The sequence below is a fragment of the Phlebotomus argentipes genome, unplaced genomic scaffold (assembly GCF_947086385.1).
Source record: "Phlebotomus argentipes unplaced genomic scaffold, Phlebotomus argentipes genome assembly scaffold_18, whole genome shotgun sequence".
Lineage (NCBI taxonomy): Eukaryota > Metazoa > Arthropoda > Insecta > Diptera > Psychodidae > Phlebotomus > Phlebotomus argentipes.
In genome coordinates, this window is record NW_026776177.1 from 13,816,072 (window position 1) to 13,836,411 (window position 20,340).

General features: G+C 41.2%; 1 protein-coding gene across 6 annotated transcripts in view; it reads right to left on the minus strand.

Moving 5' to 3' along the window:
* LOC132260477 (CUGBP Elav-like family member 4) overlaps positions 1-20,340 on the minus strand; it is a 298,183-nt gene that overhangs the window by 35,804 nt on the left and 242,039 nt on the right. For all 6 annotated transcript variants that reach the window (XM_059758611.1, XM_059758609.1, XM_059758610.1 and 3 more), the window contains one exon: positions 15,312-15,437. In XM_059758611.1, the coding sequence (XP_059614594.1) occupies positions 15,312-15,437 (126 nt within the window). The remainder of the gene's footprint in view (positions 1-15,311; positions 15,438-20,340) is intronic.

The window sequence follows — 20,340 nt, forward strand, 5'->3', positions numbered from 1 at the left end:
CTCTGGGATTTTTCTCTCGCTCTCTCCCATTTCCAATTGAGACTCTCGAAGATGCCACTTGAGAAAATCACGATTGGGATTTCTTTGGGGCGAAGCATGGATGCTCTTGGGCGGGAAGGCGCAGAGCACAAAGTAAGCATTAGTGCCTGAAAATTTGCAAATTGAGATGTGTTTTGTGTTGGCACAGGATGTTTGCACAAGAAACACTCAAATATGACTATATCAGATTATATTTTCGCCCCTTTCTCCACAAGGGAAGCTTTCGAAGATTCTACCTTCGGCACACACTGTCAGACATCAGCAAAAGGGGGCTGCTTTCTGTGTCTCCCCATGGCGACAATCTGCCGGGAATTCGTCCAAGAAATTAATTATTCACCCATTTCATGTAAATTTTCTAATTATAATTTCATCAATAGCAGATACGCGGCTCAAGTGCTTCACCAAAGGAAACTTTTACCCCCTTTCTTAACCGCAACTCAGCACTAGCGATGTTGATGGAAAAATATCTAATTGAGAGCTTTCAGAAAGCGAACGCTATGTTTACCCTCCTTTATCTGAAGAAGACTCTTAGTGAAGTATTTAGGGAACAGATTTGCCACTTGCACTAAACTCAAGATACAAACTAAGAAATAAATATCTTACAAGAGTTCTTTGACAATTTAGCGATCTTAATATAGGCTCTTTCGAATGAAGAAAATGCGATTTTCTTCAGTACTACCACAATTTAGGCTGTTTTTAGACTGTCGCTACTTTCAAATCCCCTTCTGTCCCCGTTCTTGCAAGTCGCTTGCGGATTTATGACGTTCTGAAATTTCCATATAAAATGAACGGGTAATTGAATGATTTTACACTACATTTTTCACCCTCTTCCATCCGGTTGGCCCACCCCGGGTTTGCGGTCTGATCCCAGGGAGTTGATAATAAAATAAACACGCCACTCTGTTCAACCGACAACATATTTTATTTCCCAAATATCGCCCAAAGAGTGCGGGCTTTTTTCCCTGGCCAGAGAGACTCTCTTGCCCAATCATTCATGGCAAGAGAATGAGCGGGGTAATTCAATTGACCATCGCCACATCAACATAAATTGCTTTTTATGTAATGCCAAATTTGAGGCTTTTCGCATTTTTCCAGCCCCCGCCACATAATTGATGATGCGAACATGGCAAAAAGGGTTTCACGTAGTTAGTTTTTATGCTCCACATATTCTCCACGTCCGTGGATCATCGTGGGCGGGGCAATTTGACATACTTGGGAGGACGCATAATTGGTGCTGTTGAGGAAAGGAATTATCATCAATTGGCACATCGTGTGAATTTTTTATGGCACTTTAGGTATCATCGTAAAAGTGTGGAAAATATTGATGTGTGGGAGTCCCTTTGCAGGAGTTAATTCAATTTGGACATTGAGGGTTTCCATTTGATGTCTTTATCAATAAAAATTCATCTTCATGTTGGGTCGTATTGGGGAATTGCAGGGAGTTCTGTGTGCTCGCGAAAGTCTATCCTTCAAGAGGAATGTGTGCAGTGCGGGAAAAATCCCTCAGTGAATCAGGATGAAGAGTGTGGATTTTTTGCTCCTGACTGACTGTAACCGAGTAATATTTCGGGGTATTGCTCGAGGATTTTCCTCTGTGAGTCACTGCTCTGTTGCGAGCGATGATGGCCAGAGGGGCACACGGAGGTCCAGTATTATAGTGAAAGCCCAAACTGTCAGATTACGCATTCATTGGCATGAAATGAAAACGGCTCGTTAAAATGAACAATGTCTGTGTGCAAAGTATAAAATATCCCGTCCCTCCCGAACTTCTGTTCGGGCATTGGAAACATTGCCCGGGTGAGCCCTTAAGCGGTGCAGATTTACTCGTCCAAATCAGAGGCGATGTTTGCTGTTGCGATGATACTCGGACCACTCATACCCGAAGCATCCCAATTGAACATTGGCCCTTGCTGAAATTGCCGAAACACAATCACTAAATAACACACCAGACACAAATTATTGCAAATACACTCGTCGTGGTGAAAGTTGATTTTCGACATTCGCACTCCGGCTATTATCTTGCTGGATTGTGTCCAGCAGGAGGTGGAGCTGTCCGATGCAGAGTGTCGGCTCTAGGCTAGGAATGTATCAAAGTTCCGGGTGGAAATTTGGGACTAATAAGAACATTCAATCATTTGAGCCGAGAGCACTTTGTTTCTCTGAAACTTGAGGCACATTTTGATGACATTTAGAAAATTTTTAACCTTTAAATGATACTGAAATTAGTTTTTATTTAGTTTGCTTCCAACAGAATCTGACACATTTCGAGTTGTCCACAGATGGCTCTGGATTCTTTCTTATAAAGCAAGTGTTCTCCGTTAATCCAAACCCCAACATTGTCGCTAGAGTTACAATACTCATTCCACTATAGCAAATATGAATTGCATGTAAATTTAATATAGCATAATAAGTGGAAAATTTCATGAGACGTCAAGTTAGATCACATTTAAATACAGCTGAAATGCGAAACAAGTCTCAAACTTTAAACAAGTTTAAACTGTTTTAGTTCTCCACACTCACTCACACGTTCCCGCCCTTGGTAGATTTTCCACATCGGCGTCTCACATATTGGAATGTGTCGCTCCTCTGCTAATATAATGTACGGAGTAAGGAGATAATATTCAATGCTGAAGATGATATGAGACGAGCTTCAGTGCACTTAAAAGAGCGCCAAGGTTGGGGGAAAGTTGCGAAGGGTGGTTCTACATGAAATGGGGTTTAATAGACTCTGGGAGCAATGATCTATCTCAATTGCCATCCATTCCACTGGAAGCCAAAGTTTCACCTTATCGGTGGGTCCATTGAAAATCCTTCATTGACATTCTTAACATATCGTGCACCACTTAATTACGAGAAAGCACAGGAAAATTGCCACTCATTGGCGTATGTGCAGTATTTTGGCAACACAATGATGGAAGGCTGCAAGTGAGAGTTTTGGCGAGAAAAACAATCTGACAGAGAGGATTGAGAGAAAGTTCGGTTGCGAAGATAGAAAAAAAGGGAGCAAAAAAAAACACTCCATCGCTGAAAATATATGCAAAGGATGAGGTGCGAATTTGTACGGCAAAGACGCTGAATGTCGTCACATTTTCAATAATCTCAGAATAAGTGTGTATAATTGGATAAATTATTGCTCTATAAATCATTAATTTATCCACCCTATCGTGCTCTGGCGGTCTCTCTGCAAAAAAGAACTGCCATGAGGCACGTTTCCCGTGATCACGTTTTAAGTAAAATATATGGATGGGGAGGAATGGCAATGCGGATTGTGTGAGGAGGTTGAAATTCACGTGCACCCCCAGTATTCGCTTGAATTGGATTTAAGAATTGATAGTATTGTAGGGCGCACAAATAGAACGAGGATTTTGCAGTGGAAAAAACTTCAAATCACAATTTAGGGAATGTAGAATTGCAAAATATGGGTTTTATTTACCATTTGTATCATTAACGTAGGAGGTTTGTAGAGCTGTTTATCCGCATTTCATTAATAATTTGTTTTGAACTGAAGCAGAAAAAGTCATGTAGTTAAGTTTCTGATTATCTAATTTCTGTGAAACAAACTGCATTTGAATACTTATTAAATACTCCAGATAGTGATTGAAGAGAAGCATTGAGCTTAAGACAAAAGTGAGATTGACTCACAACGAGGAACAGATACTTTTTATTAGTAAATCTACATGCAATTAAACGTGTTTTTTGCACGTGTAGTGTATTCTAATAGCACACACACGTGAGGAGGCAGATCATGAAAACCACCCTTGCTGCTACCTCTCGTCTCGAGGGCAGATAACCACACACACACATACACATTTTTCAATACGGCACGAAGCAGAAAGTCGAGGGCGAGGGTGAGTGGAAAGAAGAGGGCCTGTAGTCCACCCTCTGGCCCATTTATTTGTAACATTGTACCAGTGGATGATTGCGTGTATTTTGTGTTACACTTTTATTACATACGTGGACTTTTCGTTCTGATCCCATCCACCCGGATTCACCCGGGAAAATCCCTGTGGAAGCCCCGGACATTAATTCGGAATTTCATTCGGAGCATTTCATGTTCAGTGGTGAGAGAGGGTTTGTTCTGGCCACAGGAACAGAAATTGTTTGGAGTGTTTGGCGATGAAATAAAAGTAAATCTCCAAAATTGCTACCTATCAAATATATGGGAGTTTTTGTGTATGGAGAGAATCAGAAAAAATGTGAGCAATCTATTGGCGATGAAAAGGTAACTTGAGTGTCTCCAAGGAAGGAATTGAATTACATCCAGAATTGCATCGATGGTTAAATTGAAATTTAATTACATCGAGTGCATAAGTGAGAGGAAAATTTCATTGAATCTGTCCGATGCGAACATTATTGGCCAGCCTCAGGGTGGCAATTATTGTGTGTCTTGGACATATTATTGGATGCCAATTTTCACTGTATGCGCACAGGAAATTTCACATTTGCACTCAAACCACAGCACTTTAATTACCCCATCAAAATGCAACATGATGAACCATCAGGTGAAATATTTTGAAATTGACCACCAACAAACTCTCACATTTCACAATTAAACTGCAATGTGAATGCTTCATTTCGGAATCTTCGAGACGATAATAAATTATCTTCAAGTTTCCTACGAACTTTCAATGCGTAGGATAAATGATTAATTAAGGAGCACTCAATCACTTGATGCCACAACATGATATAATTTCACAAATGGAATTGTAATTAGTTATGTATGTGGGACTTTTGTGGGCCACTCTCAAACCATTTGAGGCGCCCACCCGCAAAATTCACCCTTATTGATCGTGTGTATGTCTCTTTCCATATCACAGATTTCAAAAGCCACGTGTTTCTTTGGTAGGCGGAAGAAATTTCTGAGCTGGAAAACCATGGAAATTCTCATGTGGACGGATCAGAACAATTTGAAAACCAAATTGTCTAACTATAATAAAAGAAAGCTTTCTATGATGAAGATTTTGAGTTATTCCCTTGATACATACGTAAAATTATTATTATGTTTTTTTAGAATTCAAGATATGGCATTTTACACAATTTTGCTTTCTGAAGAACAATTCACTACGTCTCTGGCGTTCAACAGACGGTCGATTAAATATCGCAAATCCTCCAAGAATAGACTGTCAATTTCCTTGGGATTCCCACTGTCAAGGATAAAATTCTTCGTGCTACATGAAAATGATGGGAAAATTCCACTCAATTTTCCGCATTTTTCCCCGCAGATGGAAATTAAATATCTCGCATGAATATGCACTGTCTTCACTCCCCATTCTTATGTGCTAAATTCCTCAATTGACGCGCGCGCTGTGGAGTGAAGGGTTGAAGGATTGAATTTCCATCTCTCGCCCAGGAGAATTGTCGGTGAAGACGTAGCGATAGCATCTGCAGCCCTTTTATGTGTGGCTTTCCACGGATTTTTCCCAGCTGATATGCTGCGTATGTCACCCTGAAGTTCAGCAAAGCATGGCGATGCCTAACCTTCGACCCACGTGCTAATATATTAAATGTATTTATAGAGGCGCACCCCATATCAGCAGCTGAGGATCTCATATTGGGTGGGTTTAAGTAATTGAAAATAGGCCTGTCCCCGCAGTCTCAATTGGAAATCCCGCTGGAGTGTTAAGTGGAGCAAGTGATGAAGCGGATCCCTCTTAAATATATCTTCCACCCCAGCCATTGAAGGTCTCCTCATATGCCGTAAATTCCTTTCAACAATTGATGCTGAGGTCTTTTCTTTCGGGGGGGCGCCTTTACACACTTTTTCTCCTCCGTTCGAACAAGTCCTCAACCCATGAACGGTCCACAAAAGGCCTCGAGATTGATTCTGGGCGGTTCTTCAGTGGGTGGCGGACAAAAAATCAACACTGACAAAAACTTTTGTCTATTTTCCTACATATAAAAATCCCTTTTTTCATAGACTTTCCTTGGGATCTCCTTTCTTGTTTCGCCACACTCAACCCATCGTGTGCTCGAGTTTCCTCCTTTTTCGACCATAGATTGAATTCTCCAAGGGGCGGTAAACTCGCCTTTCCTCTGTCATTGCCATGCTTTTCTCATGTTCATGGTGAATTTTCATAGTTTCTAAACAATTCAGTGTGAATGTAAAGCTGTTCACCTCTGCATGGGGACGTAATTAGAAGCCTCGCGCAGAGAATTCCGCCTGTGGGTGGAAAAACGCACCCCTTAAAAGGGGTGCTAAGTCTTCTTCATCGGTAAAACTTTTATCTGCGATCTCAAATTCTCTCTCATGCGTGTTTTTTTCGCCATTGCGTCATTCTTACATGGAGAATTACATATGTATACATTTACTGGAGCTGAAGCAAATTAAAGGAGGAGATTTCGCTTTTCTCAAGAGTGTAATTCTGTGGCACATCATCTTGCTATCACCCCCAGTTGTGTTGTGAGTGTGTGCGCAATTTTCAAATGTAAAAGCCAAGAAGCCTCAGCTGGAGCTTTACAACGTTGCCTAAATTAAAATTAAATCTCTCCTGGCTTTGCAGTCGATGAATTTATTATATTGTAACGTTTCAGTGTGTCTTATTTGTTTATATCTCCCATATTAACATATTCCTTACCTCGCCAGGAGCTCTTGAGACAATATCACAAACATTACAAGGACCGAAGAGTGGATGGGACAAGAGAAAATCACCTTTTTATTGCATATCTCTCAAGTATCGGGAGGAGAATTTGAGCTTGAGAGCCATAAAGATGTCCCTCAATTTTGACAAATTTGCCATGACAATTTTGAGGATTCACTGCAGAGCTTAGCAAATTTTGACCAGGGAAAATGTATAATTCAGTGGATATAAAATTGAAATAACACATCAACTTTATGATTTTTATCCCATAAACCATCTCTTCTGGCTCCCTAAGTCAATCCCATAAATGGATTTTTATTATTTTAAGTGCCTCACTGTCTTGCTGTCCTTTTTGCCAACTCACACTTTCGTGCAAAACCACTAAAGAATGACCCATCATTAAAAGTCGTGAAGCAATTTTTATATCAGCGCATAATACATATAATCTTTTATTTGACTCTATTTTATTGATGAACGATGGGAAATTGTACTATAAAATCCATTTCCCAATCCTTCATCGCCGTATTCTAAATTATATACCCACGCAGTATGGGTAAAATGACGAGAAGTGCAATTGATTTGGGGATGATAAAGGGACGAAGAGTAAATAATAATTCAAGACAGTTCAATGAAAATGATTCATTAATCTCATCATGTAACTCTGTCGTGATTTTATGCTGCTACTCTCGTGTTTTTCTTTTCAATACAGTGGAAATTGTGTCGTCTGCCTTTAGACGGAATTATCGAAAACCCAGCAGACATAGTGTCGCAATTATGTGGTCTATTTTTTTAAGATTTAAGTTGTGAAATTATGTGGGACAAGAAAATATTACACGTTAATATATATTCATATCCAAACCAAAATCATTGACACCTCTCACTAATTCAATTTGTATGCTTCTATTAAGACTTTCTCTACTCGTCAGGCATTCAGCTGCGCGTGGTCTACTGAGTGCCGACATTTTCACTGTGAGAACTGTACAAATTCGCGCAATGCACAAAATAAATATATAAATCCCTTCCTTTTGATATCCTCCCTCGAGATTCCAATCAAGAATTCCCTTTCATCGTAATTCCTCCATAATCTTTCCATCAGACGCCTCTTTTTGCACGCGCCAATATTGAGTTATGGATGGGAAAAAATTGTGTCTGTGCCACGATTTTGTCTTCCATCTTCTTCAATATTAATTTTCCACCGAGGCTCTCGAAGCCTAGATTGGTGATTTTATTCCTCGCATTTGAATATATTTTCTCCGGGAGTTTTTTTTTCTTGCCTTCATCCCGTCAATTCGAGCAGTGGCGGGAAGAAAAGACGCAAATCAGCGAAAAGCGAGGAAACCCTCGCGGGCTTTTCACTTCTTTTCCCATTGTCAAGGCTTTTGCAGAGGAAAAAAAGGGAGAAAAGGATCTAAAGAGAGAAAGAGTGGAATTTTTCTCTACCCTTATTTGACATCCAAACGACATTTGAGAGTGGTTCGTTAAAATACTTTTACCCTTGCCCATCTTCTTTGGCAGCCAACCAACTATATCATGAGGCCCGACCTCCTCAAGTGTGTTGTTAATACAGAGCGGCGCGTATATATACTTTGGGGTTTGGCTGCAAGGCTTTCTCTTGCCTCTCGGCAACGAGAAAGGATACGTCGACAAGGAGGTTTGTGAGGAGCTCCGATGGAGAAATTGTATCTAATAAAAATCTCCAAAGGCAAAGGGAGAAAAAAAAATTCCCTTTTATTCCCTCTTCGACTCTGAATTTATCCGCGAAATCGGCTTTCGGGGCAAATTTTGGGGACCCACGAGAGAGGCTCAATAGTTTGGGGGCAGAGAAAGTCAAAGAGACGGATTGACAAATACAAGAAAATGTGTAAAGGGAGAAAAATATTCATCTCGTTGATTTCGACCGAAAACAAGTCAACTTTTGGGGTGGGTTTTGGCTTTTCAGGCTTTGGAAATATATACAGTGTGAACGACTTTCCTTTGGCACTTTTTTGCCCTCTTTCCTGCTGACTTTTCATCTTTCTAGGGCACACTGCCTTCAGGGGACGACGGGCACCCCCGAGACGTCACGTAAAATGAAATTCATCTGTATATACATTGATTTGTGCGCCCTTGTTTGGCTCCCTCCGCCCGTTGCTTATGATGTGGCAAGTAGAACAGCGGAAAAGCGAGAAATTATGTGACTTTCCCGATGATTTTCTCACCCATAAATTCTGAGGTAAGAGTCGAGAAATTATGAATGGCTGAAGATAGAAATGGAAAAATGAGCTTTCAAAGCTCACTAGAGTTCGCAGAGCTGAAGAGCGACCACTTTGACTCCCAATACTCTCAGAAATCCAATAAATAATCATAAGAAGAGCGAGAGCATGTGAGAGATTTGAGGCATTTTCACCAATATGTAAATTACGAGTGCGTGGGATGGCCCAGTGGGTATATTTATGTGTTTTAAGGATATAGGAAAATAAGTCGTATCGTCGCATACGAGTCATGTGGAGAGGAAGTGAAATATTTCAAATGCTGTATTATCATTTCTCACAGACAATAAAAAGCAGAAACCGCACAATATCTAACGCCATCGCACGCACATAAATCTCTTATAATTCAATTGCTCCATCTCCTCGGCTGTTCCCTCGCTTTTTGGCCCCATGGATGAGTGCTATCTTTATTCGTCATTGTCCTCCTTTCATGCCTTTTCTGCAGACTCACACACTTTTCTCGTAATTCTGCTATTTGTATCCTCACTCTTCTGGGGGTGCGCGCATTGAGACATCGCCATATACTCTCTCTGGTGGGCTGAGGAGCACCTGGATTCGATAATTGGAGACTGGCCATGCATGCCGAAATACCTTCACAACGGCTGTCACGTTCTTTTCTTTCAATTAAAAAGGTCATCCCGGGGACAGTGCGGACTTCGACACAGATTCCGGCGGCGTATCATCTCACAAATCCCACTTTATGACGGACACGGTGAGGCAGGGAGACAGAATAATAATGAGGGATATTCCATGCCACCAGGGCAAAGTTCGTCAAAGCTCACGGACTTTTTCTCTCCGCCCCACATAAGGAGCTTTGGGGCGGCTTAATACGGAAACCGAGAGCAACCAGGAAATGCTGATTGACGCAGAAACTATACTTAGAATCTTGATGTGCGAATTACATATATATGTGTAGTTTTAAAGTGGAAGCTCCTCATTGGCAAACATCCGCAGAAGCTCTGGGGAGCTCACTTGCACACACAATGAGTATATGAGAAGGGGAAAATGAGGCCTCTTGAAAGAGATTGATTGGCCGTGGAAATGATAAAAGTTCGCCACACTATAGTTTATGTTGTCCCGTAATTGGATATATTTTGGACATTATTTTTTGTCCTTTCTTCACCCGATAAAAAAATTGCCACACTCCCGACACAGAAGAGGGCTTTTATGAGAAAAGTTTTAGGGACACATACTCGCACACACACACTTTCTGATCTCTGGCAGTAATAAAAATAAATGAAGTTGAATGGATTCAAAGCGTGGCGGGAAAAAAGTGGAATAAATAAAACAATGTCATGCTGCAATGAAAATAAATTAATGCCAAAAACTTTCCTCCTGACCTTAATCCATGAGCGGATATGGGATGAGAAGCCGGGTGGCGAGGAAACTAAGAAACAAGAGGGATGTTATATCATTATTATTGCTGGCTGTTGTCTTGGCGGGGCCCAAAATGAGAATTGAATGAAGAAAGTTCTCTTCTTTTTTGCCTTTAATAATAATCAGCTTACGCCTATCGTCATCATCTTATCTGCGCCCTCTTCTCTTCGTCCAGGCCGCGTGGAGGATGAATTTTTGGGCGCGCGCATAAATCTAATAACCCCACCATAAATTTCTGACTCGCCTTCAGGGGGTGACTTTCGCAACACCTCACCATAAACAGTCATTAAGTTGCAATTCAAGTGATTTCGCCGGATAATTGTGTCGAGGCAGAACGACAAAATCCCAGCTTCGAGAAGGCTCACCTGATACTCTCCCTAATGCTCTCGTCGTTTGCATTTACATGAAATTTATATTAAATTGCGTCTTTTGTTCCCATCAAGCTTGCCATCCCTTCAATTTCTCTTCGTCTCTTCATGAAATTCAGAGGCGAGTGTTCGCAGCAAAGTTTTCACACCTTCTTACATTTATTGCCGTCGCATTCACGGTGTTCATCTTTAAAAGTATTTAATGAGAGCACACAACATACAAACACACCCTCTAGCTTTTCAATTCTTGTTCCCTATCAAAATTTCCATCTCGCCTCCTCGTGGAAAATTACAGCTCATTTTCCACGAGGCGCTCAAGCATCGATTTTCACTCATTTTCCATACAGCAAAATCACATTTTAATTGACAAACTTTGGCAACACTCTCAACTTTAATTGACCCAAATGATGACCATTACGACGACAAGCTTGCGATGAGAAGATTTGAACAATGAATAGGCATTTATTCAGCAAATGCACTTGGAATCCGTAAGGAAGTGTGGCAGTTGCAAAATGTAATTTTTGATTGTATTTTTCGGATTGACGTGTATAAATAGCTTAGAATTGCCCCTGAAACCACGCCCACTTGAATGCTCCGCCCAGTAATGTTTCATTTTTTTAAGGAAAGTGTATTTAAAGAGCGTTCAAAGTGGCCTTAGCTTTAAAATTTAATTCAAATTGTAGAAATAACAGCAGGTTTAGGAATTGCCATGCAGGTGCACACATTGCTGTGATGGCACCATTATTCTCTGGGAAAACCCTCGAAAATCTTGTGAAGGCAAGTCTCCAAAGGGATTCCGAATAAATTTGAATATGTCAATCACTGAGGCTCGAAAGTAAAAAAGTGCTGGGTTTTATTGGGGCAGCATGAGTGTGTCTCTGGAGGCCCCAAAATTGTGTCTCTGCTGTTGACTTGTGCCAGCATTTCGGCATCGATTGGCGCTTCGCGACGGGGCAGAGCGGGTGTGCAAATTAAAGGGGAATCCTGTGTTGGATTTGTAATCCTACCCAGAGAATTACACAATGTCTCAGGCGAGCGGGGAGGCGAATGTCGATGTGGGCAGACAAAGGCAGAGAGAGAGAGAGCCATAAGCCAAAAAGCAACACAATCGCCCCGGATTCGATGGGGTGCATGTGCGGTTTCTCACATCTGTGAGGCATCTGGGGGGCTGATATGGTGGGCGAGGAGCATCAGGAACACATGCCACAGTGTATCTGGAGTGTTGTTCTCTGTGGCGCGCCTCCACGAGACATTCAACTTCACTGACCATGCAATGCGCTTTCTCCGCAGCTTTCAAGCTCTCACAGGCACACAATTGCACACAATTGCATACGTTGAGGTGGAAAGTTGAATGCAAGGGGAATCTTATTAACTCCGCCAGAAGTGAGTTCTTCTATACTTCAAAGTAGAATTTAATTACATTTTACCTTCGCCAGGCGGGAAATTGCTCGAGAGATATTCTGCTGTCTCAAGTGAGTGTAAATAAGAGACCCCACAGAGTTCGAAAGATTGTTGATGCTTAATTACAGAAAAGTTGATGAATGACGGGAATTTTTATAAAATCCGCACTTCTCTCACTGACTTTTATGGCATTTCCACATTTCGTAATTTCATGTTTGGCCACTCACGCTGGCCATTTCCTCTTATCGCCAAGGCTAAATGAAGTATTTTGTTGCAGTATTAACTCGAGGATGAATCATATATAGTTTTTTTCAGTTTGATGGAATCATGGGTTAAAGTAAGACGACGAAATACTTCCTTTCTACATTTTGAGATCTGTTCAAGTGAATCAAGAAAGTTGTAAAGAAAATATTCTTGCATCTCTCATTTAGTTTTCACAGCGTGTCTGATGCAGTAAATAAGAAAATGTGGTGAAGAAAACTTTTGATTGACACAGAAAAGTACTTAAAACCTCATCTACTCATGGGAAATGCTGTTTGTTCTTGTGCTACCCTGACAAATTAAATTCATTAAAATGAGTCTCAAATGTTGCTGATTTCTTTGTGAGCTTTGGAGAGTGGGGGGAGCTTTTTCGGCTCATGCTAGTCACACTCACGTTCAGACCATCGAGCATTTGCGCCTGTCGTCAGCTTGACCAACTATCAATTGTCCCAGATGATACAGCGACCTAAATTCTGCGAAGAGTGTGAATATCGCCATATTACGCTGGCACGCATGATGAATTTTCACTGCACGAAGGCTCAATTGAATTATAATTTGCAATGCGGTTTGATTGCGCGACCACTGTTGCAAATGTTGGCCGGCAATTTTGTAAATGCTCAGGTTTGGGCCTGGTTTGCATGATGAAAGGGCTGAAATATGAGTGTGCCGCAGAAAAATGCGGTTAAATTCTTGAAAATCAATTCTGCCGAATCGGCAAGTGATTCCCCATCGCATGTCAGTCTGACCATTACGAGGCGAGAATCCATTGACGAGTCACTGGAGCAACAAAGTCGAAATTTGTATGCGCAACAGAGGCATGAAAGAGTGGGATTTGTAAGAGAGTTTGAGGGTCTCTGATCGTTGGAAAAGTGACTGGAAAAATGTGTAAATCACTTGATTAATGACAAGCCTGAGTTCGGGACTTTGAGGGGCTCCCAATGAATTATGTTGTCGCATGAGGAGTGCCTTAGAGATGAAAGGGTTAGGAGAGACTCGACGTTTTTTTTTTCTACCATGACACACACTCCTCGAACTTTGTCATTGGCATTGTCAATTTTGTCGCACTGTGGCACGAGAGAACCCTCTGGCCATGAGTGGATTTTTATCCTCTACGCCTCGTCATACAATGGGCGATAATCCCTCCCCAACGAGGAGTCATATAGTAACGATAATAGTATGGAAAATACCCAGTAAATTACAAAATTATGGATAAAAGCTTCTCATATCTTACACAAAATGCGACATAGAAGTATCACAGGGGCACAAAAAATACTTTCCCTCACTCTCTAGTTCGCAAGCAATAAAATATGTAGGAAGTCCCCCAACTTCCCACCCACTTTTTTTACAAGAAAAATTTTCAATGTACTTTTCATGTCTCCAGGGTTATTAAAGACATTTCACATCCCACCCTCGATTCCGCTTGTTCGCTTCGGAAATGGTGGAGAGATATTGTAAAATAAAATAAAGACAATAAAAGCTTCGGTCACACGCAGTCATATCCATAATCCCATTATCTATTCTGTATTATGTTCTCCCGACTGAGATTGCGACATGACACAGCTTTTGTGATCCAGCGGAGCTTTGAAAGCATTGGTTCTCTATACATTTGTATTTGACGGAAAACTGTGTAGCTTCCATTTGTGTAACCTTATGTAGTTTTCTTTATACAATCGTATTTTATTCCTCATCTACACTATCAAAAGGCTTGTCAGTGTCGAATTTCGGCTGTAAGGTTGCCAAAAGACTCAAAAGAAAGGATATTAAAATTATTTTTCTATATGAATTGGCTTCACTATACAATTAGTTTTACCGTTCATAGAAATAATTAAAAATATTTTCATTCGTGTCAAAATAATCTTAATTTAAGCAATCCACGTCAAGAATATATTCCGTAGCAATTGAAACATTGTGGTCTTTCTACTACAAAACGAATGGTGGTACAATTTAGAATCTCTAGCAGTTTATGGTTTGGTGCGTCTTTTCGTCTTTATCACTTCCAACCAGCAAATTGGAGACATTTTTTCGCTTCCAAAAAAGATATCATTTCCTTTCATGTATCTCTGGGAATTGTTTGAAATTTGCAGACATTATTGATTATTAAATTTTCACAGCGGGACTCATAGCGAACATTGGGAGAAATTATGAAATAATGATGAGTGAAGCTTTGCCGGGAAATATTCGTAACAAGGGAAGAATTGTGTGATTTTTCATGCGTGTTGACGAGAATGTTGTCACTCCTTTGGCGTGTGTCTTCCTCAAATACCCCTCATAGTGAAAGAGCTCCCGTGAACCTTCCGACACCCATCCCAAAAAACACGAGTGAATATTGACTTTTGAGACACACAAAGCCAAGCAGAAGCAGCAACACAAAAGTCAATTTAATGAAAAATGAAATTCACTTCGGGTTCTTTTGATCTTTTATTTAGTGCACATAATTTTTTCCACGGGGGGTGGCTTTTGTTTCCCAGCACACACATATGTATGTGCATTTTGCCACCCACGCAAGTTGCTGTCGCGCAGAGCTTTTAGCCTGTTTTGGGTGGGTGAAACATAACATCAAAGAATGTTATATTGAAGCTTCATGAGCACACACAGACCCTTTCCCAGCGAATTTTTTACACCACTTACACGTATTTTGCGCCCCTCCGTCAGCTTTTTCACACCGCATGCAAATTTTGGGGGAAATATGAAAATTTGCGCCAAATGAAAAAGCCCCATATTGTGCCCAGAGATAAATAATGAGCGGCAATGTGGGTGGAAATTCTATCAATATTGCCATTTCCCTTTGATATTCACAGCGTTTTCGGGTATTTGAGCGGAATTTCGCCTAAAGTCAAGCCCATGCGAGGTGAATGGGAGGAAAACTGTTGAAGAAGTCTTTCTAGCATCTTGAGCTGGTTTGTCGATCGGGCCCGCCCATTCAGAAGCCCCGCCTATTATCAACTCTTATCCCTCGTAATAGTAACAAAGCTTCTAAACATACAAAAGTCAGGGTTCAAAAAGCCAATACAGTAGGTAAATAAGATTGTAGGACTCACCTTTGCTGGCACCGTCGGGACCCCGCAAAATTGTACACTCTTCAATGGTTCCGAATGGTGTGAACAACTGTCTTACATCCTCTTCGGTCTGTTGCTTACTAAGCATACCAACAAACAGCTTGCGATCTTTTGTGGCAATACAGGTGGATTGTTTTGGTCAGATTTGGAGGGTGAACAGCGCAACAACGCGTTGATTTTTGGTGCAGAACATTTGGTCAATTTACCAGGTTTAATCATCAAAAAGGTGGGCACACGGTGAGTTTTTATGTGTGTGATTTGATGCAGCCAGGAAAACGATGCACAACAATGGAAAGAAACAAACAAAGAAAAGAGAACAAATTAGTTTAACGTTATTATATGATCTATAAAATATAATTGGTTTATTTCTATGTCAAAAATTTAATTAAACATCCATATCACACTTAAAATATGTATTAAAGAAAAAAATTATATCTTTTTGCCTGATTTTTTGAGAGTGTGTGTAATTTTTTCTGTGTGTAGAAAATAGTTAAACTGAATGAGGAGGCGAAGAGTACAACTGTATAATTGAGATTATTTTTATATCCCAAAACTTTTAATTATAATGTGTGTGCACATTTCAGCATAGACAGTATAGCATAAAAAAAACAGAGACAGTAAATAGCTATGATTTTTTTCAATAATGGGACGCTGATGGCGGTAAAAAAGATTGGACAAATAAAAAGCACTATAAAAATCCACAATATTTAATTACATGGATTGGTTGGACGGAAAATCAACAAAGATTTCAATTTCGGGTAAATAAACAATATCACATTGTACGGCAATCAAATGTTGGCATTATGCAAAAAGTCAACATCAATATTCTGATCATTTTATTATTTCATCAATTTCAACATGTAAAATATTTGTAAAATCATCTAGACAAGACACACCTAGCAAATGTATTGGAAAGAGCAAAAAAAAAACTCAGCCTAGAAACCGCGACACGACTCAAAACTTACCAATTCACAACTGGAGATATTTGCCTAAAATCAGGAGCAATTCTTTTCTTTACATAGTGGAAAGAAGAAGTGAATAAATACTCTCTGCGCCAGCACGCAAACAAAGAGCCTTTATTGGGCTTTGCGGACGAATTTTAACACTTCATGGGCGACAGCAAAAAACATGCTCACACAATCTTATCAAATTCCTCACATTAATCACACCCCTCACAAGCGTGCCCGCAACTTTTGACGGGCCTTTTGTGCTGGCGTCCTCAAACTATAATTGGGACTCCGGCGTACCCCAGATTATGACTCAACAGCGTGTCGCTAATTAAGAATCCTCCGTCGCGGCGACGTCAGACAAGGAGTGAAGAAATAACGATGACAACTGACGGCGTGTAAAAAATGCGCAGAACAATAAAAAAATAAATCAGTGGGGGTGAAACTGTAGCACTGGGTATACCTAGCAGAGCAACTTAGTCTAATTGTGCGTAATTATATGCAACAGACTCCACTTGAGCCGTTCAAATTATGTTTTTCTGTTTCCTCGTGGCAGAGTTTGAAGACACTTGGATAATAATGTTCGTGAAGAAGAATCACTGATGCAGCAGAACATTAAGGTAGGAAAGTGTCTTGAAATGACATGAAAATTCAAATATTCAAGTGGGATAATTGGATTAAACAGAGTGGAAAACTTGGATAATAGTTATCCGTGATAAGGAATGTTCGTGAAGGAGTTTTTGGAAGCTATACAGAAGGCAGTTTGAGGACTTGTGCAGTATTGCTATGAGATAAGAAACACTCTCGTGAGTGTGTCCATAAATAAATCACCCCAACTGTAATTTGGGAGTAGGCGGAAGGACACACGCTTCTATTTTCACTCCTGCGGCCACAGCGTTTGCGGTTGACGAGCACAGACCGAATTAGACGCAGCCCCGTGACCTCTTCACCTCCTCGTTATCATATTGGAGTGGATTTGGGGCGGAAGAGTCCACACAGCGCGGATTCGGGGCTGTAATGATGGGGTATTCTTTCTGGGGCGGCACAGCTAAAAATAGACATGGAAGTTGGAGCTCCTCTTGCTTGAATTTAATTTAAGATGTGCGCGCGAGAAATGGGGAAAATTTGGTGTTGTCGCAGACGCCAAACTGGGGATCAGAGCCGGGGTGCTCAATTTGGGTGATAGCTGGAGCTGATTCGGATAATTTTTCACCAGCAGGTGTTTCCACTTTTAGAGCTCATTTGGCGCCATGCGTGTTTGGGATTCTTAAGGGGTTCCCCTTGCGCCATTGAATCCACGCGCGAGAAAAATGAGGCAATTTGAATGGGGTGTTGCGACGCCGAATGGACCCCCGCGCCCTGCAGTGAAGACGCATCTGGGGTGGTGGGAGATAATCATCCCTCCGACTTTGAGGATAAGGATGAGCGCACTTTGCTTGGAAATTGATGAGCATTCACGTACAACAATTGAAGTGTATTTGGCCGTCATAATTCCTCCACTTATATGCACACAGCCGCTCAGACAATATTGAGTCCTCACCGTCATTATTATAATGCGCCTGTAATCGCTGATCTGTAATTTCTGCAAATTATTAGGCACAGCACGTGTTTGTGGCAGGGCATTTGCGTCACACTGGCTCAAGTGCATACCTAAACAACCCTCCAAACTGTCTATCAAACTCATTGCTCATTTGCCTACGTGCTACGGTTGGGTGGCTCTAGTCTTAAGGAGCCGATCCCATGCCAAGGAACTTCTGCAGAAGTTGCTCGAAGTTTGACGGCATTACTGCAATCGATTCTTAAGTGGATTATTAGAATGCCCAGGGATTTCTCAGGAAAATCATAGATCTGCCCAGGTGGAAGGAGTTCTGCTGTTTGTTTGATATCGGTAACATTTTACGTTTTTTGGCTCGAAAAAAATCCAATATGGAGTACACACTGAACTGAGATTAGACAAATGATTAAAAACCAAGAACAACTGCCTACTAACCATGTCGACGTGAAAGAAAGAGCAAAATTCTCGTAAATTTTCCCCAAACGAGAAGTGCGGAGTCAAAGGAAACGATGTCGCATCCGCAATTGCTGGAGTGAAACCCCATGAAAAGAGGAGACCCTTCGTGTGTGAATGCCATTATTTCTCAATTTTTCAATTGATTGAATTTCCCAAGGAAAAATTGGCAAAAAGCGTCACATTTCTTTTCTTGTTTCACCCATGAAAGGGGCGCCCTTTTGCTCGTGTGTTTTTCTTTTTGGCCACGCCAATAAATGTGGGGGTGGATTTCCTCAAGTCTTGCCCCGGAAACACTTAATGAAACCATTTAAATGATGAATTTCTCTCACTTTTGGCACACCAAAGCCGGAGGAGAGCATTATGTACGGTAGAAAGATCAAAAACAAGGCGATGACGTGGCTCCTGGAGAGTATTGGTTTGATGGATCGGAGATGGCGACCCGTGGACCCCATCGGCGGAAAGTATATCGATTTTCCCATCTTACTGGTGTCACATGGCCAATGTCGCAGTGAATAGACACAAAATATTCACCCACTATCTGGTGGATAAATATGATGGAGTGCGTAGAGAAATTTGCTGTTTATTTTTCATTTTGGCAGAAAAATAAAATCATAAGAATTTGCATATTAGGTTTTTATGGCTCTAGAGATGGGCCGGAGATTTAAGTGATTTGTTTGACGGAGTGTGAAATATACCCGGTTGGCCGCTGGCGCGCATGCTGCAGCGCGTTCGCCTCGATAGACAAAGCACTGCAGAGTGACCATAGCGCTGACACTGTGCACAGTGCTAATTTGCAGGAACTTTATTCAATTTGTAGTCCTATTGCTGCCACTCCCGAGGATGCCAGAGTGACAGACTAACCAATATTCATACCAAATGTTGCCAATAATGGGATCTGCTCGAGTTTCCCCATTGAAAATTCAATGTGTGCGGCTGCACGAGGTGTATTTCGTCAAATTACACCAAAGAAATGGTCTCCTCTTATTCAATATGAACTTCCGGATAATGTTACTCCCCAGCAATTGTGCGAGACGAGTAGAATTTTTTTTAGGTGAAACACACGCGCTAGGCCGCTCCATTAGGGAAGCTCACACCCGACCAATGAATCGAGATACTTCATTTTTATGATGTAGTATGTGTAAAATATTCCGGCCTTATGTCGGGACGCGCGGTGTGTCGCTCATGGTTTCCACGAGGGTGGTTTTGTGTTATGTAAGGAACTCTTGCTGAATTTTAAATCCCCAAGTTTTGGGCGCGCACTCTGTGTGAGTGTTTTTCGATCCGGGCCGTGCTTAGAAGAGATGGGGCGGCCCAAGACTTGAGTCAATATTTCCCCCGAGAAGGGAGAGCATTATATTGCCATCCATGGTAAGATAGTTTCACCACACATGGCACAAGGTGAAACTCCGATAATGGACACGGGCAATTTGGTAAATGCTGCGGAACAAACTTCTGCCTCTATCAATGCTATTCAATTGCGTGTTATACATAATAAATTTCGCACCACTCCTTCATCATCCTTTTCACCTCTTTTCACTCCGTCCGTGTGTGTTGACATGAAATTTCCCATCATTAGGCTTGAATTGTTCACACAAGTTGAGGTTATGCTCGGTGGTTGACGAAGAATATTTTCTTTTCAATTTTACATCCCCAAGATGATGACCTCTGAAGGTTGTCTCTGCAGAGTTTCGACGATGATCCTCTGGATAAACTGATAGCAATTTGACTGTGCACAGAAAATGACTGGCAAGTGAGGAATTTGTAATGATTTTTACGAGGGTTGAACAAGCTCTTGAGCATTTTGGAACCCCTTTTTCGCTCGCAAATCTCTAGATTAATAATAAATGGCGGGTGACACGAGAAGTTTCGCTGCTCTCCCCAGTGGAAAATGACCCCCAAAAGATGTGATGGAGTCTAAGGGAAATTCATAAGCAGGAATCATTTAATATGCAATGTTAAATGGGCTCCGTTGGTGGAGCGTTTTTGTACATCAAACTGATTTTATTAAATTTCTCGGACGAGTTTTACAGCAGGCTCAAGTACAATTTAATTT